This window comes from Phyllobates terribilis, unplaced genomic scaffold (assembly GCF_046119375.1).
Source record: "Phyllobates terribilis strain yellow unplaced genomic scaffold, ASM4611937v1 Scaffold_13__5_contigs__length_258822181, whole genome shotgun sequence".
Taxonomy (NCBI): domain Eukaryota; kingdom Metazoa; phylum Chordata; class Amphibia; order Anura; family Dendrobatidae; genus Phyllobates; species Phyllobates terribilis.
The window spans coordinates 92,076,639-92,099,805 of NW_027362773.1; the positions used below are offsets into that span (position 1 = coordinate 92,076,639).

The following is a 23,167-nucleotide window of genomic DNA, read 5'->3' on the forward strand; positions in this document are numbered from 1 at the left end:
TGCAGCCAAACTGATTGGTCGTTGTTTGATACTACAGATGGACAATGATCCAAAAACATAAAGCCAATGCAACCCAGGAGTTTATTAAAGCAAAGAAGTGGAATATTCTTGAATGGCCAAGTCAGTCACCTGATCGCAACCCAATTGAGCATGCATTTCATGTGTAAAAGACTAAACTTCAGACAAAAAGGCCCACAAACAAACAGCAACTGAAAACCACCGCAGTGAAGTCCTGGCAGAGCATCAAAAAGGAGGAAACACAGCGTCTGGTGATGTCCATGAGTTTAAGACTTCAGGCCGTCATTGCCAACAAAGGGTTTTCAACCAAGTACTAGAAATGAACATTTTATTTACAATTATTTAATCTGTCCAATTACTTTTGGTCCCTTTAAAAACAGGGTGGCACATGTTAAGGAGCTGAAACTCCTAAACCCTTCATCCAATTTTAATGTGGATACCCTCAAATGAAAGCTGAAAGTCTGAACTTCAAGTGCATCTGAATTGTTTTGTTTAAAATTCATTGTGGTAATGTCTAGAATCAAAATTAGAAAAATGTTGTCTCTGTCCAAATATATATGGGCCTAACTGTATGTTAAAATATCCCAAATGCTCTAACAGACATGCGGAGAATACCATCTATAGAATGTAAAAGGCAGTATAGGGCAATATATAAATACCTGTAGACACAAGAGTGGTCGTATATAAGCTGGTGACAGAGAAACCCTCGATGCGCGTTTCACCGCTACTGCGGTTTCGTCATCTCCATGGTTACAGACTACAAACTAACTCATTGTAGTCTCATCCTGCAGTATATTGTTCGTCTCCCACTGGCCCCATTTCTACGGTCTGCAGTAATAACGTCAGAATCTGACTGCACTCGGTTTGTTTGTAGTTTGTAACTATGGAGACATGTAGGTGCTGTATACAGAAAACGGTAAGGGAATTCACTATCAGGACTTTTTGTAAAGTTGCAGCATTTTTGTAGTGGTATATGTTGCTGTCCTTGAACGGACTGGCCTCAGGACTCCTGACCCAAACTTAAAAGCATCATAGACATATCTGAAGCTGTTAATTTCAAGTCCGGAGAAGCGCGACCAGTCTGTAGATCATGGTCCATATGCCGTGTTTCACAGACATCTGAATTTGGCTTCACCCTGCAGAGACACTATTTTCTTAGAATACTGTACATAAGTGTGACATGTCGGGTATGCTGAGGTTAATTGCAGTCACACCCAAATTTTAGATGTTATGCTCTACTAATGTAATATTTAATATTTTTTTAGCAGTGAGAAATATTTTTAGCTGCCCCTTTCTCTCAGTATAATCTAGTAATAACTTTCTAAACTTTTACTCAAGTCAATATTAATAATCAGTACAGCAGCTAAAATGGGTGCAATGCAGTAATCTGATCCAGGGATACTTTTATTTTTCCCCCCTACAGATTAGAAGAAATTTCTTCTAGATCCACAAGACGTCTTCAAATTGCTTTTCAACAAGAGAACATGCCGTCCCTGATTATGATCCATGGTGCTGCATTGTGAGAAAGATCTGTGCTCCTTTGAAATATCCTTATTGTGGCTAGATGAAAGTCTGCGCTGATGAAATGATTTTTGTGCCGGATAATTCTCCCTTTTATATTATGAGGACTTTAATTTGTGCATTAGTAAAATAAAGCTGCAAGAGGTATTGGGGTCAGTGAAGGCAATGCAGATGTCTACAGTACAGCATTCAGGGGGGTTCATGCAGTCTACTTACAGTACAGCAAGGCATGAGTGATGCTTCTCAGCACAGATTCTCTATAGCCACATGCAGGCGAAGCCTCTTCGGTCATTTTCCCTTAACGGTTGCATATACGGTGATGTTGGAGGCCTGCCAACACAAGAAGCAATAGCGCAGCCAATCAAATTGTGCAAAGCCGTCACAGCACATAGGGGCATCTAGCCATTAGTCTTATGTGCAAGGCTGTCATATGTGCAGTACCCAGGGGTCCAGACTGCACAAAACACCTGACATTACTAACTACAAACAGTGCACTATTAATTTCAGAGGTGCCAACAGTTTGCAGCAAAAAGGATGCTGCACCGCTCTGTGATGGAGCCTGGAGGAGACACATCCAGCCCAGCAATATGCTAATAGCACTATGGAATCAATAGCTTTGACAAGCGCTCTCTCCATTAGTGATCAGTCCGGACTCACAGCTCTCAAATCTTCCTTCATCATCTTGTTTGTGGAGCATACAACCTTTAAACCCACAAGCTATAAACTGACTTCAGGTGATTAAAAATATTTTACAAATTGAAGCTTTCAAGAATAAGCCCCCCTTCTTATAAAATATACATGTGGACAGTGATAAGATAAATACGGAAAAAAAAACAAGAGTGTGCTTTTGGTTGTTCTTTTTTTTTTTTTTTTCTTAAATATTCATGAAGTCTGGGAATGTGATGTTTTGCAACAAGCTGGTGGATAAGATACAAATAAGTTACATTTAGCTTTCTTAAAGAAAATGTCTCATTTGCAGCCATCTTTTGTCATCTTTCTATTGCGCTGGTACATTTGAATCAAATTCATCAAAATAACGCACAATGTTTGATGAAATTAACGTATGCAAAATGCTATTTCTTTTCTAAGCACTTCTGCAATAAATGCACCTTCTTCTGAATAAAAAAAAAATGGAAAATTATTTCACCAAGTTTTAAAATGTTGCAGGTTAGACTTCATCTGCATGAAATAAATAGATTTTGTAGTTCACTGAAGGATTGGAGTACAAAAAAATAAAAATAAAATCACAGAAAAAGGAGCCATATTTACCAATACCTGTTCACAATACTAATGAACTGCAGCAAGCAGCAGCCCCCATGATAAAAGGTCTCAGGTCTTAGTTGATATTTTGGCTAAAAGACGCAAGATCACAACTCACGTCAAGGGTCCTCATTGTCTTGCAAGCCTCTACTGGAGTACAATTACGCAAACATTTTATGACATTTTGAAAAGGGAAGGGACAGAGCGCCATTTGACTTTTTGAATGTAATATTTGAGAGAATAATTAGCAGATGCCATGTCGTGTTTGGAGAGCCCCTGATGTGCCTAAACAGTGGAACCCCCCCCCCCCCAAGTGAATTGAATACCCAGGTGCTTCACAGAAAATTAAAACATTGACTTATGAAAATAAAAAAAAATCCCATTTTTTCCCCAAAAATGTTATTTTAGCCCCCCCAAAAATATTTTCACAAGGGTAACAGGAGAAAGTAGACCCCAAAATTTGTTGAGGAATTTCTCCTTAGCACGCAGATATCCCATATGTGGTCGAAAACTACTTTTGAGGCACAGTGCAAAGCTCAGAAGGGAAGAAGCGCCATATTGGAGTTCATATTTTGCTGGGCTGGTTTGACGGTGCCATGTCACATTGGCAGAGCCCCTAAGGTGCCAGAACAGCAGAATCCCCCATAAGAGACCCCATTTGACAAACTATACCTCTCAATGAATTCATCTAGGGGTGCAGTGAGCATGTTGACACCACATGTGCCTCACAGAATTTTACACCATTGGACGGTGAAGAAAGGATAATTACATTCTTACCACCAAAGCTTTATTTTAGCCCCAGATTTTACATTTTCACACTGGAAAATGGGTAAAAATGGCACCAAAATTTGTCACACAATTTTTGCTGAATGTAGAAATACCCCATATGTGGCTATATAGTACTGCTTAGCCACATGATGAGACTCGGGAGGGACAGAGTGCTGCCTCCTGGATAGCAGATTTTCCTAGAATAGTATGCAGATTTCATATACACAACTCCTAAGTGCTAGAAGAGCAGAATCCGGCCTCAATCAACCCCATTTTGTAAATTATTCCCCTTTGGGAAGGTGTGATGAAGATTTTAACTACATGAGTGTTTTCCAGAAACAAGCAGCAGTGGATGCTGCTGAGTGAAAATTGCAAACTGCCGCTATACTTACTGACCAATATGTTATGCCCAGCTCGTGCTTCTGGAGACATGCGCCCGTAAATTAGGAGGGGTCTCATCGCTACAGAAATGTCAAACATGTGGAGGGTTTAGGCACACTGTGGGGCTCAAAAGGGAGGGGGGCATTTGTATTTGGGAGCACAGAATTTGCTGAATTTCTTTTGGGGGCTACGGGCCATTTCGCTTTTCCAGAGCCTTTGTGCTACTAGTAACGTGGAAGACCCCTATATTTCCGTTAACAGATGACGGACCTGAGCGGGAACTTGCTTTTTTTGTGGATTGAGTCAAAGCTTTCATCGTGATCCAAAATGTTATATAAAATATTGCCATTTATCCTGTGCTCTACGCCAGTGTTCCCCAACTCCAGTCCTCAAGGCCCACCAACACATCATGTTTTCAGGATTTCTTTAGTATTGCACAGGTAATGGAATTATTGCCTGTGCAAGTGATGTAATTATCCTGAAATCCTGAAAATGACCTGTTGGTGGGCCTTGAGGACTGGAGTTGGGGAACCCTGCTCTATGCTGAGCACTGATATCGGGTTTACATTTAAATCTCCGAGTGACGTAATTCAGATGAAACCCCCATGAGATCCGTTCACTATAATGAGGCAGCAGATTGAGGCCTCTTTCACACGTCAGTCTGTCCGGTACGTGTGGTGACAATTTCCACACATACAGGAGACACTGACACACACAGACCCATTCAAATGAATCGGTCTGTGCACATGTCAGTGTGTTTCCACGGACCGTGTGTCTGTGAGCAAAACACATTGACATGTCCGTTTTTTTCGCGCTGCACAGGCCGCAAAACAAGCGAGCGGGCCCTAGAGCTCAGTGACAGGACAGAGCTCGCTGAACGCAGCTCCGGGGTCCACTCGCTGGAGCAAGTCATTCTCCCCGGCTCCTCGGCATGAGCGGTCAGATGGGTTACAGCAGGGGACATCTTCAGACAGGTGAGTATAAGGATTTTTTTTATTTTATTCTTATCTTTACACCAGGACACAGCGGGAGCAGAATATTACTCTCAACATTGTACCTTGCTCGCACTCATCGCAGTGCCGGCAGGGAACAATGATGAGGGCAGTGTTCAGCACCTGGCATTTGGGAACAGCGCTAACTGTACCGCTGATTCCCAGCCGCCGGTACGTGTGCTCCTGATGCGGTACATGGGCGGCACACGGTTGCCACACAGGTGCACACGGACATGGATATCTCCGGTACTGGTTTTTCAAGTACCGGAAATATCAGGACATTTGAAACCGGCCTTATTCTAGACTCCATCTGGCCTCTGTCTAGCGGTGTCCTTTTTTTACAGAGGTTCACAAAACTGTGGGCGAAGGCACTTTTATGCACACCTAATTAAAAGATGGACACTGTGGGATAACAGGTCAGATGGCGTCCATGGTGCCTCCATCTGCCTCATTAAAGGAATCTTCCGCCGGGGGTTCCGTCTGAATCACGTATTTCAGATATTTACACGGAAACTGTGGTGTAAGCGCTCAGCGCAGAGCTCAGGATAAATGTGAGACAAGACATACTGCAATCTATGGGAGGCAGAATGAACAAATCAGCTGCAGGTGAAGAATTGGTTTTATTTATTTTTTACGCAGTTCCTCATGTGGTATAAGTGATTAACCCCTTCCCAACATGCGCCGGCTGTAATGCACACGCCCGGACTGACTGGCGTGTGCGTGTTTAGTGGTTCCACTGTGCCATGAAACGGAGAGTGCCTGGAGGGGCGTAACTAAGTATCTGCTCGATCCGACCAAGGTTCAGACACTGCGGAAAAAGGGAGCAAACGAACATAAAGACAAAACAGGTAAGAAACTAGGAGACAGTTCAGACAGGAACTGTACTGCAACAAATACAGGAGCGAGTCTGGGTATGCGGCCCCCAGAGGGCGAGACGAACAGGCTCGGAGCGTGTTCAGACAGGCCTGGAAATACAGCCTCCAGGAAGGCAGAGAGACAGCTGGCTAGAGTGCACAGACAGGACACAGTTCAGACACGGGAACTGATACCGTAAGGCAGCAAACATAGACAGGACCTGGCATGTCAGCGACAAGAAGCCAACTGACAGAACAAGATGCTCAGGCAAGGTTTCCAAGGAGGAGCTGGGTTAAATACCAGGTGACAGACAGCAATAGGCTGAGGACGCATCAGGGGAGTGTGAGCAGCAGCTACAAGAAACAGGAAGTTCAGCGGGCGTTGCCCTAAGCAGCAAGAGCAGAGCAAAGCAGACAACATGGAGAGAAGCCAGAGTGGCAGTCTGGACTGGAGACCAAGTGCGCGCTCTTGCACAGTGGGAAATGGACCACTATGCAAGGACGCCGCCAGGTATGTTACACAGTACATGTACTGCTCTGCGGAAGTTGCATTCCCGTAAAGAGCAGTACATGTACAGCGCGGTGATCGGGCAGGCTCACGCTGAGCGCCACCGCAATCACATGTGGGTGTCAGCTCTGTGTAAGAGCTGACACCCTGCAGCACTGCCCACGATCGGTGCTAGCACCGATCGCAGGCGTTTAACCCCTGTGATGGAGCTGTCAGTAGTGACAGCAACATCGCAAGGCATCGCAGAGGGAGTGGGCTCCCTCTGTGATCCCATCAGCACAACGCGATGTGATCATGTTGTGTTGATGGTCTCCATGGTGACCCCCAGTCCCAAGATGGCTGCGGGGTCCTTCAGGGTCCTGCAGGAAGGTGGCCTATCAGAGAGCAGGAGCTGAGATGCCTCCTTCCTGCCTGTCAGACACTGCTCTGATGCTCTGCAGTGCAGATGCATTGCAGAGCATCAGATCAGCGATCTGAAAGTTTGAAAATGATGTCCCATCCTGGGAAAAGGTAAAAAAGTTAACAAAACATTTAATAAAAATTATAAAAATATTTTTTTTAAAAATCACAGAATAAAGAAAAAAAAAGAAAACATATTAATCCAATAAATAGATTTATCTGTGTAAAAAAAAACAAAAAACAATAAAAGTACACATATTTGGTATCACCGCGTCTGTAACGACCCGAACTATAAAACTGTCCCACTAGTTAACCCCTTCAGTGAACACCGTAAAAAAAAAGAAGTAAAAAACAAGGCAAAAAACGATGCTTTATCATCATACCGCCAAACAAAAAGTGAAATAAAACGCGATCAAAAAGACGCCTGTAAATAAATATGGTACCGCTGAAAATGTCATCTTGTCCCGAAAAAACAAGCTGCCATACAGCTCCGTCAGCAGAAAAATAAAAAATTTACAGTTCTCAGAATAAAGCGATGCCTAAATAATTATTTTTTCTATAAAATAGTTTTTATTGTGTAAAAGTGCCAAAACATTAAAAAAGATATAAATGTGGTATCGCTGTAATCACACCGACCCAAAGAATAAATTTGCCTTATCAATTTTACCACACACGGAACGGCATAAAAAAATCCCCAAAAAACAATTCCTGAATTGCTGGATTTTGTTCATTCTGCCTCCCAAAAAACGGAATAGAAAGCGATCAAAAAATGTCACGGGCTCGAAAATGGTACAAATTATTACGTTAACTTGTCTCACAAAAAACAAGCCCTTACATGACTCTGTCGGCCAAAATATAGAAAAATTATAGCTCTCAACATATGGCGCTGCAAAAACTTGTTTTTACAATAAAAAGCGTCTTTTAGTGTGTGACAGCTGTCAATCATAAAAACCCGATATAAATCTGGTATCGCTGTAATCGCACCAACCCGAAGAATAAAGTCGTCTAATCACTTATACCGCATGAGGAAAGGCGTAAAAAAAATATAAAACAAATTCTTCACATGCTGTTGATTTATTCTGTTAGAACCCTCCTGTTAGTTTTTTCTATCTTGTGTTTTGTGGTCACGTGACCATCTGCCTATTTATTCCAGATCCGTACTTCTGGCTTTGCTGGACTTCAGTGTTGTTTGACTGTTTTGCTAGCCTGGTGCTTCAGTGCCTATCTCTGTCAGTTTCTTGGTCCTCTTGGACCTCTAGTACTTTTTGTCAGTTTGTATTTTTGTTCTGCAACAACTTCTGTTTAGGAGGTGTCCCATTTTTGTCCCAGTCCTTAGTATTTGTAGGGACCCCTCCCTTATTTCTATAGGTCTTCGTTCAGACTAGTCGAGGACTAAGGCGGGTCTGTTCACAAGGAACAGGCACCCGCTACATCGTAGGGATTCAGCTTAGTCTTAGTGTAGGGACAGCTTTCCTCTATCTTTCCTTAGTTCTTGTTGCAGATCATAACAGTAAGTCCAGCCCAAAAAACTTTAAGGAAAGAAATTCGGGGATCAGTATGGTTTCCATCCAGGAGTTAGCTCAGCGCCTGCAGGGATTGTCTCTGGAGGTGGCCGAGCTTCAGCAACACGTGAGTAGCTGTCCTGGAGCGCATTTTGTCGAACCGAAGGTAGGACTGCCTGATGTTTTTTTGGTAAACAGAAAGATTTTTTTTCCTTTAAAAATGCTTGTTTGTTATATTTTCGTTTGAGACCAAGATCCTCTGGGAATGAATCACAGCGCATTGGTTTTATTATGTCACTTTTGCGCAAAGAACCACAGGGTTGGGCCTTTTCCCTCCAGCCTAATGATCCGTGTTTAAGTTCTGTGGAAGAATTTTTTTATGCTATGGGGCTATTATATGACGATCCTGATCGAATCTCATCTGCTGAATCAGAACTTAGACATTTGAATCAGGGGTCAGATGATGTTGAAAATTATTGCACACACTTCAGGAGATGGGCCTCAGAAGTTAAATGGAATGATTCTGCGCTTAAATATTTATTTCTTGCTGGTCTGAGTGAAAGGGTTAAGGATTTGCTAATTGCATTCCCTGCACCTGAGACTCTGCAGGAAGCTATACAGTTAGCTGTTCGTGTGGACAGGAGACTGAGGTCCAGGGTGAATGATGTAAAAACTCCTGTAACGTCAGGTCCTAGTTCCCAGAAATTCTGCTCTGACAGCGGAGAACCAATGGAGGTTGGGGCAATGTCACTCCGCTCTCAGGAAAGAGACCGGAGATTCGCCGAGGGTTTATGTCTTTATTGTGGTAAAGCTGATCATTTGATTAAGTATTGTGAGCGTTGTTTAAGTAAAGAAAAAAAAAAGGTCAGTTACGCCCGTATAGCTTGTTTACGCTCTGCAGGAGTATTTCTTTCTGGGAGTACTACTTTGCAGGGAGATTTGATTGAATTTCAGGTATTTGTGGATTGTGGTTCAACACTTAATGTGATTGATAAAGGGTTTTTGGAAAACCTTAAATTGAAATCCAAACCTTTGTCATCACCTATTTCTGTGGTTGCTATTGATAACACTCCTTTGAAATGTATTACTCACAAGACTGCTGCATTTTCCCTCACTATCAATGGAGTTCACCAAGAAATTTTGAACTTGATTATTTTGGATAATTTGCCCTCTCCAGTTGTTCTAGGATTGCCTTGGTTAAGACTGCACAATCCTTTATTGGACTGGTCTACTAATGTGATTAAGTCTTGGAGTCCGAAGTGCTATGATAAATGTTGTAATGGTCGCATTGCGACTGTGGAAAAAGGGAAATTACCTGTACCTATTCAAGATTTTTGGAGGGTTTTTTCGGAGAAGGAGTCGCAAGTTTTACCTCCTCATAGGGATTATGATTACACCATTGAGTTTGTTACGGGAGCTACTCTTCCCAAAAGTCGCTTGTTTAATCTGACTATCCCTGAAAGAAAGGCCTTGGAGGAGTACATACAGACTAGCCTGGCTGCTGGTCACTTTAGACCTTCTAAGTCGCCGGTGGCAGTTGGATTCTTCTTTGTTAAAAAAAAGGACGGCGGTTTACGTCCATGTCTGGATTTTCGTGAAATTAATAAGATTACCGTACGCAATTCCTACCCATTGCCATTAATTCCTGACTTGTTTAACCAGTTAGTGGGAGCCAAGTGGTTCTCCAAAATCGATCTCCGGGGGGCATACAATTTGTTACGAATGAAGGAGGGTGATGAATGGAAAACTGCTTTTAACACTCCGGTAGGTCATTTTGAGAATCTGGTGATGCCTTTTGGTCTTACCAATGCACCTGCATTTTTTCAGAACCTTATTAATGACATCCTGAGACCTTTGATTGGTAAGAATGTGGTTGTGTATTTGGATGACATTTTGATTTATTCGCCATATCTGGAGTCCCATTGGCAGAATGTACGTGAAGTTTTGCAGTTATTGAGTGATAATTCACTCTTTGCTAAGCTGGAGAAATGTGAGTTCGCTGTGCAGAAAATTAGTTTTTTGGGCTACATTGTCTCCAGCGAGGGCTTTGAGATGGATCCTGTGAAGGTTCAGGCTGTGCAGGAATGGCCTAGGCCTATTGGTTTGAAATCTATACAGAGATTTTTGGGTTTTGCCAATTATTACAGGAAATTCATTAAGAATTTTTCTGTAATTGTTAAACCTCTAACCGATCTCACCAGGAAAGGTGCAAATACGGCCCAGTGTACTACTGAGGCCATTGAAGCGTTTGAGTATCTCAAAGAGAGGTTCAGTTCTGCCCCTATCGTTATGCAGCCTGATGAGACCAAGCCTTTTTTGGTCGAGGTCGATGCTTCATCAGTGGGGGTCGGAGCAGTTTTGTCTCAGGAGAACAAGGGTGGAGTACATCCTTGTGCCTTCTTTTAAAAAAAAATTTCGGAAACCGAACTGAATTATGATGTTGGAAATCGGGAGTTGCTGGCTATTAAACTTGCTTTTGAACACTGGCATCATTTTTTGGAAGGCGCTAGATTTCCTATTCAGGTTTTCACAGATCATAAGAATTTGATCTATCTGGATGCTGCCAAGCGCTTGAATGCCCGTCAAGCTAGGTGGGCACTTTTTTTTTCTCGGTTTCATTTTTCTGTTACCTACAGTACAGACCAAAAATTTGGACACACCTTTTCATTTAAAGATTTTTCTGCATTTTCATGACTATGAAAATTGTACATTCACACTGAAGGCATCAAAACTATGAATTAACACATGTGGAATTATATACTTAACAAAAAAGTGTGAAACAACTGAAAATATGTCTTATATTCTAGGTTCTTCAAAGTAGCCACCTTTTGCTTTGATGACTGCTTTGCACACTCTTGGCAATCTCTTGATGAGCTTCAAGAAGTAGTCACCGGAAATGGTCTTCCAACAATCCTGAAGGAGTTCCAAGAGATGCTTAGCACTTGGCCCTTTTGCCTTCACTCTGCGGCCCAGCTCACCCCAAACCATCTCGATTGGTGACTGTGGAGGCCAGGTCATCTGGCGTAGCACCCCATCACTCTCCCTCTTGGTCAAATAGCCCTTACACAGCCTGGAGGTGTGTTTGGGGTCATTGTCCTGTTGAAAAATAAATGATGGTTCAACTAAACGCAAACCGGATGGAATAGCATGTCGCTGCAAGATGCTGTGGTAGCCATGCTGGTTCAGTATGCCTTCAATTTTGAATAAATCCCCAACAGTGTCACCAACAAAGCACCCCCACACCATCACACCTCCTCCTCTATGCTTCACGGTGGGAACCAGGCATATAGAGTCCATCCGTTCACCTTTTCTGCGTCGCACAAAGACACGGTGGTTGGAACCAAAGATCTCAAATTTGGACTCATCAGACCAAAGCAGAGATTTCCACTGGTCTAATGTCCATTCCTTGTGTTTTTTTAGCCCAAACAAGTCTCTTCTGCTTGTTGCCTGTCGTTAACAGTGGTTTCCTAGCAGCTATTTTACCATGAAGGCCTGCTGCACAAAGTCTCCTCTTAACAGTTGTTGTAGAGATGCGTCTGTTGCTAGAACTCTGTGTGGCATTGACCTGGTCTCTAATCTGAGCTGCTGTTAACCTGCGATTTCTGAGGCTGGTGACTCGGATAAACTTATCCTCAGAAGCAGAGGTGACTCTTGGTCTTCCTTTCCTGGGGCGGTCCTCATGTGAGCCAGTTTCTTTGTAGCGCTTCATGGTTTTTACAACTGCACTTGGGGACACTTTCAAAGTTTTCCCAATGTTTCGCACTGACTGACCTTCATTTCTTAAAGTAATGATGGCCACTCGTTTTTCTTTACTTAGCTGCTTTTTTCTTGCCATAATACAAATTCTAACAGTCTATTCAGTAGGACTATCAGCTGTGTATCCACCAGACTTCTGCACAACACAACTGATGGTCCCAACCCCATTTATAAGGCAAGAAATCCCACTTATTAAACCTGACAGGGCACACCTGTGAAGTGAAAACCATTTCCAGTGACTACCTCTTGAAGCTCATCAAGAGAATGCCAAGAGTGTACAAAGCAGTCATCAAAGCAAAAGGTGGCTACTTTGAAGAACCTAGAATATAAGACATATTTTCAGTTGTTTCAGACTTTTTTGTTAAGTATATAATTCCACATGTGTTAATTCATAGTATTGATGCCTTCAGCGTGAATGTACAATTTTCATAGTCATGAAAATACAGAAAAATCTTTAAATGAGATGGTGTGTCCAAACTTTTGGTCTGTACTGTATATCCCTGGTACTAAGAATGTTAAAGCCGATGCTTTATCTGGCAGCTTCTCTCCTACGGTCGGTGCCGAGGAGGAGGAGAGCATTTTGCAGAAAGGAGTTGTGGTGGCGGCTTTGGACTCCGTTTTGGAGAATGGGATTCTGAATGCTCAAGATGATACTCCATCTAACACCATGGGAGGTTGTTCGTGCCTAGAGCCTTTAGGAGAGATTTGTTTGTGGAGTGTCATGAGGCTCGGTTGGCAGGTCATCCAGGAGTTTCGGAGACTAAGAGACTTATCAGTCGCAGTTTTTGGTGGCCTGGATGTCAGAAGAAAGTCATCAAGTGGGTGCGTCAGTGTACTGTGTGTGCTAGGTCAAAGGTTTCACATACTGCTGCTGCGGGGTTGCTTTGCCCTCTGGAGGTTCCTAATGCGCCTTGGACGCATCTCACTATGGATTTGATTACTGATCTTCCTGTGTCCGAGGGTTTTACTGTCATCTGGGTGGTCATGGACCGTTTTAGTAAGATGTGTCATTTGGTTCCATTTATTAAGTTGCCCTGCGCCAAGACACTCGCTAAGGCTTTTGTTAAGGAGATTGTCAAGCTCCATGGTGTTCACATGGATATTGTTTCTGATAGAGGACCTCAGTTTGTGGCTCGCTTTTGGCGTGCTTTTTGTGACAGGTTGGGAGTCCATTTGTCATTTTCGTCTGGTTATCATCCAGAGTCGAATGGACAGACTGAAAGAAAGAACCTGGATGTTGAACAGTTTTTGCGTTGTTTTGTGGCAGACAATCAAGAGGTGTGGTCGGAGTTTCTGCCTCTTGCAGAATTCGCTCTTAACAATCATACATCCTCCTCTGCTGGGTGTTCTCCTTTTTTTTGTTGTAGTGGGAGGCATCCGTCTTTTGGTTCGTTCTCCAAATTGGGGTCGGCGGTGCGGGAGGAGGAGAATTTTTCCGGTGATTTGGAGAGAGTTTGGGCTAATGTACGCTGTAACCTGCAAGAGGCTAACAAGAAGTCCAAGAAGTATTTTGACAGGAAACGTAAAGAGGTTTTGTTTACTGTGGGTGACATGGTTTGGTTGTCCTCGAAGAACCTGCGGTTGAGGATTCCCTCTAAAAAACTGGGTCCTAAGTTTGTGGGTCCATTTAAAGTGCTTCAGGTTGTTAACCCGTCTGCTGTTAGGTTGGATGTCCCTACTTCCTAGAAGATTAATCCTGTGTTTCATGTTTCCTTGTTGAAAAAGGCTGACGTATCTGATAGGGACGCCACTGTCACAGTTCCTCCTGTGGTGGAAGACGGCGAATATGAAATTTCTCGTATCTTGAATTCTAGATGGCATAGAGGGAAATTACAGTATCTTGTCTCCTGGAAGGGTTTCGGTCCCGAAGACAACTCCTGGGTAAGGACGGATGTTATCTCTGCTCCTAGGCTTGTTAAAGCTTTCCACAGGAGGTTCCCGGATAGGCCTGGGCCTGGAGGATCCGGAGGATCCTCATAAAAGAGGGGGTACTGTTAGAACCCTCCTGTTAGTTTTTTCTATCTTGTGTTTTGCGGTCACGTGACCATCTGCTTATTTATTCCAGCTCCGCCCTTCTGGCTTTGCTGGACTTCAGTGTTGTTTGACTGTTTTGCTAGCCTGGTGCTTCGGTGCCTATCTCTGTCAGTTTCTTGGTCCTCTTGGACCTCTAGTACTTTTTGTCAGTTTGTATTTTTGTTCTGCAACTTCTGTTTAGGAGGTGTCCCATTTTTGTCCCAGTCCTTAGTACTTGTAGGGACCACTCCCTTCGTTCAGACTAGCCGAGGACTAAGGCGGGTCTGTTCACAAGGAACAGGCAACCCGCTACATTGTAGGGATTCAGCTTAGTCTTACTGTAGGGACAGCTTTCCCCTATCTTTCCTTAGTTCTTGTTGCAGATCATAACATATTCATTCTGCCTCCTAAAGAGTGCAGTAAGGCTCGGCTCACATTTATCTGGCGCTCTGCGCTCAGTACTTACATCAGGGTTTCCATGTAAATCTCTGAAATATGTGATTCAGACAGAACCCCCGGCGGAAGATTCCCTGTAATGAGGCAGATGGAGGCACTGTGGACGCCGTAGAACCTGTAATTCCACGGTGCCCGTCTTTTTATTAGGCGTGCATAAAATTGCCGTCGGCCACAGTTCTGGGCACTTCTGAAAAGAAGGACGACGCTGAACAGAGGCCAGACTGAGTCCAGACTAACTCTGCTGCCTCATTATAGTGAACGGATCCCTTGGGGATTTCATCTAAATCACATCACTTTGAGATTTAGATGGAAACCCCAATGCAAGTGCTCAGCGTAGAGTGCAGGAAAAACGTGATCCAAAATGTTATGTAAAATGTTCCCAATAAAAGCTTCAACTCCATTCACAAAAAAAGCCCCCACTCAGGTCCGTCATCTGTTAACAATAATATAGGGGCTTCCTCATTACTGGTAGCACAAAGGCTCTGGAAAAACTAAATGGCATCTTGCCCTCCAAAAGAAATCCAGCGAATTCTGCGCTCCCAAATCCAAATGTCCCCCTCCATTCTACGTTCCAGTGTGTGTCTAAACTGCAGTTAACGTCCACATGTTTGGCATTCCTGTAGCAATGAGAGCCTGCCTAATTTATGGGTGCATGTCTCCAGAAGAACGAGCTGGGCATAATGTACTGGTCACTACAATGTACTAGTCACTACAGCGTACTGGTCACTACAACAGCAGTTTGCAATCTTTACTCAGCAACATCCACTGTGCTTGTTTCTGGAAAACACCCATGGAGTCAAAATCATCACTACACCTGTAGATAAATTCACAAAGGGGTATAATTTCCAAAATGGGGTCACTTGAGGGGGATTCTGCTCTTCTGGCACGTAGGGTCTCTGTATATGCAATCCGCAAATTATTCTAGGAAAATCTGCGCTCCAGGAGGCAAAAAGTGATCCGTCCATCCCGAGTCTCGCCGTGTGGCTAAGCAGTACTGTACAGCCACATATGGGTTATTCCTACATTCAGCAGAAATTGTGGGACAAATTTTGATGCCATTTTTATCCATTTCCCAGTGTGAAAATGTAAAATCTGGGGCTAAAACAAAATTTTTGTGGTAAAAATGTAATTATATTTTCTCCACTGCCCAATGGTATAAAATTATGTAACACACCTGTGGTGCCAATATAATCACTGCACCCCTAGATGAATTCATTGAGAGGTGTAGTTTGTAAAATGAGGTCACTTATGGCAGGGTTCAGCTGATCTGGCACCTCAGGGACTCTACCAATGTGACATGGCACCCTCAAACGAGTCCAACAAAATCTGAACTTCAATATGGTGCTTCTTCCCTTCTATGCTTTGCACTATGCCTCAAAAGTAGTTTTTGACCTCATACGGGGTATATGCATACTCAAGAGAAATTACACAACAAATTTTGGGGACCATTTTCTCCTGTTATCTTTGTGAAAATGCTAAATTTTGTGCTAAAAACATTCTTGCAGGAAAAATTTGTTGGGGGTTCAAAGTGCTCACCACACATCTAGATAAGTTCCCTGAGGTGTCTAGCTTCCAAAATGGTGTCACTTGTGGAGGGTTTCCACTGTTTAGGCACATCAAGGGCACCCCAAACACGATATGGCGTCCGCTAATTATTCAAGCAAATGTTACATTCAAAAAGTCAATTGGCACTCCTTCCCTTCCAAGCCCTGCTGTACGTCAAAACAGTGTTTTTTTCCCACATATGGGGTATCGGGTTACTCAGGAGAAATTGCACAATAAATGATATGGGGCAATTTCTCCTGTTACTATTATGAAAACACAAAATTGGGGGCTGAAAAACATTTTTGTGGGAAAAATGTGAAAATTTTATTTTTACGGCTCAATGTTATAAACTTCTGTGAAGCACCTGGGGGTTCAAGGTGCTTACCACCCATCTAGATAAGTTCCCTGATGGGTCTAGTTTCCAAAATGGTGTCACTTGTGGGGGGTTTCCACTGTTTAGGCACATCAGCGGCGCTCCAAACATGACACGGCGTCCGTTAATTATGCCAGCAAATTTTGCATTCAAAAAGTCAAATGGCGCTCATTCCCTTCTGAACCCTGCAGTGTGCTCAAAAAGTGTTTTTCCCCCACATATTTGGTATTGATGTGCTCAAGAGAAACTGCACAACAAATTTTGGGGTCCATTTTCTCCTGTTACTCTTGTGAAAGTAAAAAAAAATGGGTCTAAAGTAACATTTTTGTAAAAAAAAGCACCTTGAGGGGTGCAGTTTTTAGAATGGTGTCACTTTTGGGTATTTTCTGTCATACAGACCCCTCAAAGTGACTTCAAATGTGATGTGGTCCCTAAAAAAAATAGTTTGTAAATTTTGTTGGAAAAATGAGAAATCGCTGGTGAACTTTTAACCCTTAGAACTTTCTAACGAAAAAGAATTTTGGTTCCAAAATTGTGCTGATGTAAAGTAGACATGTGGGAAATGTTATTTATTAACTATTTTGTGTGAAATAGCTCTCTGATTTAAGTGCATAAAGATTAAAATTTTGAAATTTGCTAAATTTTCGCCAAATTTCCGATTTTTTCACAAATAAACGTAAGTCATATCAAATAAATTTTACCACTATCATGAAGTACAATATGTCCTGAAAAAAAAAATCTCTGAATTAGTGGGATCCGTTGAAGCGTTCCAGAGTAATTACCTCATAAAGTGACAGTGGTCAGAATTAAAAAAATTGGCCTGGTCAGGAAGGTGAAAACAGACTTCGGGGTGAAGGGGTTAAACGACTTTATTTTTCAGGTCGGTGCAATTAAAGCGAAACCAGATTTATATCAAGTTTTTATGTTTGGCAGCTGTCTCACATTAAAAAACGTTTTTTTGTTTTGCAAAGACTAGTTTTCGCATCGCCATATTTTGAGAGCTATAATTTTTCCATATTTCAGCCGACAGAGTCATGTAAGGGCTTGTTTTTTGCAGTTTGCAGGGTAAGTGATGTTTTTATTGGTACCATTTTCAGGCACGTGACATTTTTTGATCACTTTCAATTCCGATTTTTGAGAGGCAGAATAAAGAAAAACCAACAATTCAGGAAGTTTTTTTGGGGTTTATATTATGTCGTTTCACGTGTGGTAAAATTGATAAGACAACTTTATTCTTCGGGTCAGTACGTTTACAGTGATACTACATTTATATAGTTTTTTCATGTTTTGGCGCTTTTACACAATAAAAACTATTTTATAGAAAATTTTTTTTTGCATCGCTTTATTCTGAGAGCTATAACTTTTTTACTTTTTGGCTGATGGAGCTGTGTATGGCGGCTTGTTTTTTGCGTAACAAGATGATGTTTTCAGAGGTTCCATTTTTATTTACATTCGTCTTTTTGATCGTGTTTTATTCCACTTTTTGTTCGGTGGTATGTTGATAAAGCACCATTTTTTGCTTTGGTTTTTATTTATAATTTTTACCTTGTTCACTAAAGGGGTTAACTAGTAGGACAGTTTTATAGGTCAGGTCATTCCGGACACGGCAATACCAAATATGTGTACTTTTATTGTTTTTTCTTTTTCATAATAATATTTATTTATGGGTACAATATATATATATATATTTTTTTAAAATATTTTTACAACTTTTTTTTACTTTTTTTTCCACTTTTTTACTTAGTCCCACTATTGGACTTTCACTTTCTGCAGTCTGATCGCAGTTATAAGGTATAGCAGTGCAGGATCACTGCTATGCCTTATAGCTGTCAGCCCTGCAGACATAAGATAGTTTGATCATGCACTGCGCATGATTAATCTACCTTGCTAGTGCCTGGTGACCCGGATGTCATCATGACGACATCGGGTCACCATGGCAACGACCGGGACACCGCGATGACATCAAGGGGTCTCCGATCCAAGAGGCTTTTGTCCCTCTGCTCGCTCACTAAATGCTGCGATCGCAGCAGTTAGGCGGTTAAAGTGCCAGGATCGGTGCACCGCTCCGGGCACTGAGTGCTGGGTGTCAGCTGTCAGAGTCAGCTGACATCCGGCAGCGATCGCGCTCAGGCACGATCCGTGAGACGTAATAATATGTACCTGGTCATTAAGGCCCAGGGCACAGGGACGTATTATTATGGCTCATGTCAGAAAGGGGTAATTTATAAATGTAACAGATTTATTTGTTCTACACCTTTTTTAAAGACATACCTAGAATAAGCCATTTGCTTTATTTCACCTTTATATAGCAATACCTTAATATTTTATTCTTCACACAAAAGGATAACCATTCCCTCTTTTTTCTTGGCATTTTTAAGTTTCGGACTTAGGCATTTAAAAAAAAAACTAATTTTCATTAAAAGGAGTAAAATGTTGATAAATTGGAGATTGAAGTAGGCATTTAGGACTTTGAAATGTTGCAAATCGAGTAAAATTTTGGGAACAAATGCAATGATAAATGTTTCCCCAATGTGCTAGTGCGCATGAATGATTGACTAGTCTTGCCAATTTTGTGGATCAGACAGTGGTAGTTTCAAAGACACAATGCGGATGACATGACGTCTGCAATTCGTGAACTTAACTGGTCAGAGAATTCACACATTTCTGAAAACTTGGCCCTAGTTGCAGGGAATTTCTGAAAAATTTGCATAGTGCTCTTCAGATTCTTAAGGGGAATTTACACTGCAAGATAATTGTGAATGAGCGTTGTTAAAAATTTATCTTGCCGCATAAACAAGCTGCAGATTACTTTGGTCTGTCTGTCTGAACAGGTACACAAACAACCTCAAGTTTACCGATCGGCTTTCATATCGTTCACTGTTAGGTCCGTATAAGCGGACCCTATGCTGGCCACGCACATTAGATGGCTTTCGGACAAAAGATCGTTCAGCTGACAGCCATCTTAGCCGACTCTCCCATACACAGAAGCGCTCGTTCGGTCGATCACTCCTGTGTTCTCTATAAGAAAGCCACCGAGTGGCACGTCAGCCAGATGCTTATCTCAGGGAGAACATTGCGATTGGCATTCTGCATTCGGAGATGCCTGATCAACATCTCTCCCGACCATCAGACGGCTGGCGACCCATACACATTAGGCCGTCAGCCGAATCAGTCGAGATCAGCCGAAATAACTCTAACAGCTTTAGTACGAGATGGCAATATTATCTGTACCTCAGGTATCTACAATGTGAGATAATGATCTGTATCTCCATCATCAGGGAGACAATACTATCTGTGCCTCCATTATTTACAGGGAGAAACAGGGAGGCAGTGCTATGTGGACCTACTTCACGCCCAGGACAGTTTGGAAGGAAACAATCTGTATGTGAGATAGGCATACTTTTTGTCATTTATAGGAAAACAGGGAGCCTACACTATTTGTGCCTACATCCCTTACAATAAGTAACAGAGAAATAGTACTATCTTCATTATTGCTTTGACATGGATGGCTGCTAAGCAAGGACACCACAAAAATGTATGTCTGCACGAAAAAAATAATGAGCACAATAGAGAAAGGCATTGATAAAGAGACCGCTATAGACCACAGCTTTCTGCAGAGCGGTGAGTATTGATTCATCGGTAGCAGACATTAGAGAGAGCAAATAAGACTAGTATCGGGTTCGGGGTATGCAATTAGATCACCCTAGCTGCTATTTTAGAAAAAGAGCCTCAAACCATAGAATTATTTATTGGTTTTAATGAATTCTACTCATTGTATTTTACTGCAGATAATGCCACGTATCCACTGAATAGATGAAAATACTAGGAAAATTAGATTTGAACACCTTTCTATAATAAAAAATTTTTTTTGTGATGTAGAGAAAGTAGAAAGTTAGTATATATATATATATATATATATATATATGTAAGGGGCACATCTCTAGCCAAGGTAACAACAGTTCTTAAAAGGGATAGTCCAGGCAAAATTAAAAGTTTACTGGTGGCTTGGAGCAATAAAAATATGACAAAAGTGATACTCACGTAGGCACTTACCTGGGCTTATACAGGAAGGGGAGATGTAAATGTTTCACCAGCAGCAGGACCACTGCAGTCTGTGATTGGTTGCAGCAGTTGAGGGTCTTCAGCAGCGCATCATAGGATATTTTATGATGACGCGCTGCTCAAAGTCACCTCACAGCTGCAGCAAATCACAGGCTGCAATGACTGCTGGATTGGTAACATCACAGCTTCCTGTATCTGTGCAGACTGGATCCAGTTGTGTACCGGATGGGGACTATGATAGAAATTGTTTTTTACATATCCCATCCCCGTAGTTTTATTCAGCTGGTACAACCCCTTTAAGTCAGCATCCCTGTTAAAGAAAATGTAATTTACACTGTGTAATATGTGTTCCTTGTCGAAATAGTGTATTGTCAATTCTGTTACAAAGATAGAAGTTTTTAAAAGTTTTGTGATTTGACATTAAAATATTCATTGACCTTAAAGGGTCCTTGAGGAGCAAAGTGCACCATATTGTGGCTGGTTGCATTCAGATATAGACTCAACAACAGAATTACCTGGGGTCTGGGATCCATTACTGCAGCTCAAAAGTAAAATCTCACAAAATGACAAAATCACATCCAAAGGCAAAAATAGGACAAAGGGCAAAACATGATCAATGCATGCACAGTGGATGTGTCACAATATGGCTCTAACCTAAGAAACTACTTGTAAAACATCTACACTTTCTTTAGGTTTTTTGTTTTCAACATTTTGGGTCTAAAAATACGGTTTCCATGGTAAAAAGATTCCATTTATAACATAGAAATGAGACATAGAGAGGGAGCTGCTATATGTCAGCCCTGCTGGATCTTGAGTAAAAGTGGTCAGGGGATTAGTCCATTAAAATTGGAATTATTATAAACACAATGTATTGCAGCTTTTCTTTTATGAAATGTATAGGCAACATAAAATAGATTGTAAAACACATTATTAAGTCTACTGATGGTTGATTGACAAAAAAGGAAGATTTTATGTATTAAAGGGAATCTATCAGCAGGTTTTTGATATGTAATCTGACAGCAGCATGATGTAGGGACAGAGATTCTGATTCCAGCCATGTGTCACTTAGATTACTGGGTGCAGCAGTTGTGATAGAATCCGTTTTTTTCTGCTGCTGCTGCTGATCTAGCAGAGCTTAGCATGCTGAGCCCTGTATAACCCCGCCCACACCACTGATTGGCTGCATTCTGTATAACCCCGCCCACATCACTGATTTGCTGCTTTTTGTGTATAACCCTGCCCATACCACTGATTGGTAGCTTTCTGTCAAAATAGAGTGTACACAGAAAGCAGCCAATCAGTGGTAGGGGTGTGGTTGGACCAGGAGGCACGAGACACCTAGTCCTGTAGTGATAATCTCCTGCTGATAAAACACTGATTTTATTTAAATTACAAAACATAGCCTAATAAGTGATACATCACTGAAATTAAAGTGTGTGCCTCTACATCATGTTGCTCTCAGATTACATAGCAAAAATCTGATGAAGAATCTTTTTAATAAACCAACCTAATTCATTACTTGTCATTTTCAGTTTTCACAGAAAATGGAGTAGGGCAGAGAAGAAAGATGTTGGTATGTTTGGTGAAGGGCACTATGGTGGCTCAGTAGTTCGCACTAATATCTTGATTCATGGTAATCTACCAACTGCATGGGTTTTAGATATAGAGCCCCATTAGGGAGAAGTACTGAAGAGAGCAATGAAAATTTATGAACAGAGCTGTGGAATTTATGTTGCTGCTTTAGGAAACAAATATAATAAAATGTTCTTGATTGCATCTACATATAAAAATGGATGTTATGGTTTTTTGAAAGCAGCAGGAAGTCGGATATGTTTGTATTGCATACCACTTTCACATTTTACTTTGCAGGGATTAGAATGAGTGTATGTGTGCACATTAATAAGAGCACAATGTGAAGACTTTTCGGCTCAGGATCTATACATATTATAGCTAACCGTATAGTTATTACACTATTGTGCAATCATCATGTAACCCCATCGCACCTCTGCACTGCTCCTGTATAATACTGCTCTTCTCAAATGTTGTACAAGCGCAGGGTATGACTGTAACCTCTGCACCTTCTCGGGATACTCCACTAAAAATGTATACTTCTTTCAAGATTTAGCAGTTCCTATACAAAAGAGATAGGAAAAAAACAAAACAAAAAGGACATAAGATCAGGACACCTTTATTGCTGGTTCAGTAAATCTTTACAGTGTTTACACCAGACAGAACAGTGTATGACAGATTTCACATTTGACTCCTGTATGACTCCTTAAACCAACGGAGCTCATTATCCATTCTTTACATTATCGGCTCCTTCAATACATTTAAATTAATAAAAGTACATTTAAGTCAAAGGATATTTAAAAAAAAAAATCACATGAGAGATCATTTACATATTAAATAACATAAAATATATAAATCTTTCAAGTTTTCTGACACCTTTGTGCATAATTATCACATATGATTACTTCAAATATTCTCTTTAAAAAAAATATATATATATATATATATATATATATATATATATATATATAGAAATCCCTTCTTTACAATAAAAAGACGACCAAAACGAGGGTTAGTGTTGTTTGATGTCAACCTAGCTTCTCCTTCTGGTAACATTCAGAATATGGAAGAAAACAAAATGCTTTTTATAAAGGCACTATATTTTTATTTAACATGTCAAACTATCTGCAGGTCGCTTTGGTTTATGGCACCACCATATAGAAATGATAGCAGCAATGTAATGTAATGAA

At 41.5% G+C, this 23,167-nt stretch overlaps 1 protein-coding gene across 1 annotated transcript in view; it reads right to left on the reverse strand.

Annotated features, from left to right (window-relative positions):
• OSBPL5 (oxysterol binding protein like 5) overlaps window positions 1-2,040 on the reverse strand; it is a 227,944-nt gene extending 225,904 nt beyond the window's left edge. Inside the window, exon 1 of the mRNA XM_073658191.1 lies at window positions 1,756-2,040. Coding sequence (XP_073514292.1) covers window positions 1,756-1,770 — 15 coding nt within the window. The 5' untranslated portion in view covers window positions 1,771-2,040. The remainder of the gene's footprint in view (window positions 1-1,755) is intronic.
• Between the last annotated feature and the right edge of the window lie 21,127 nt (window positions 2,041-23,167).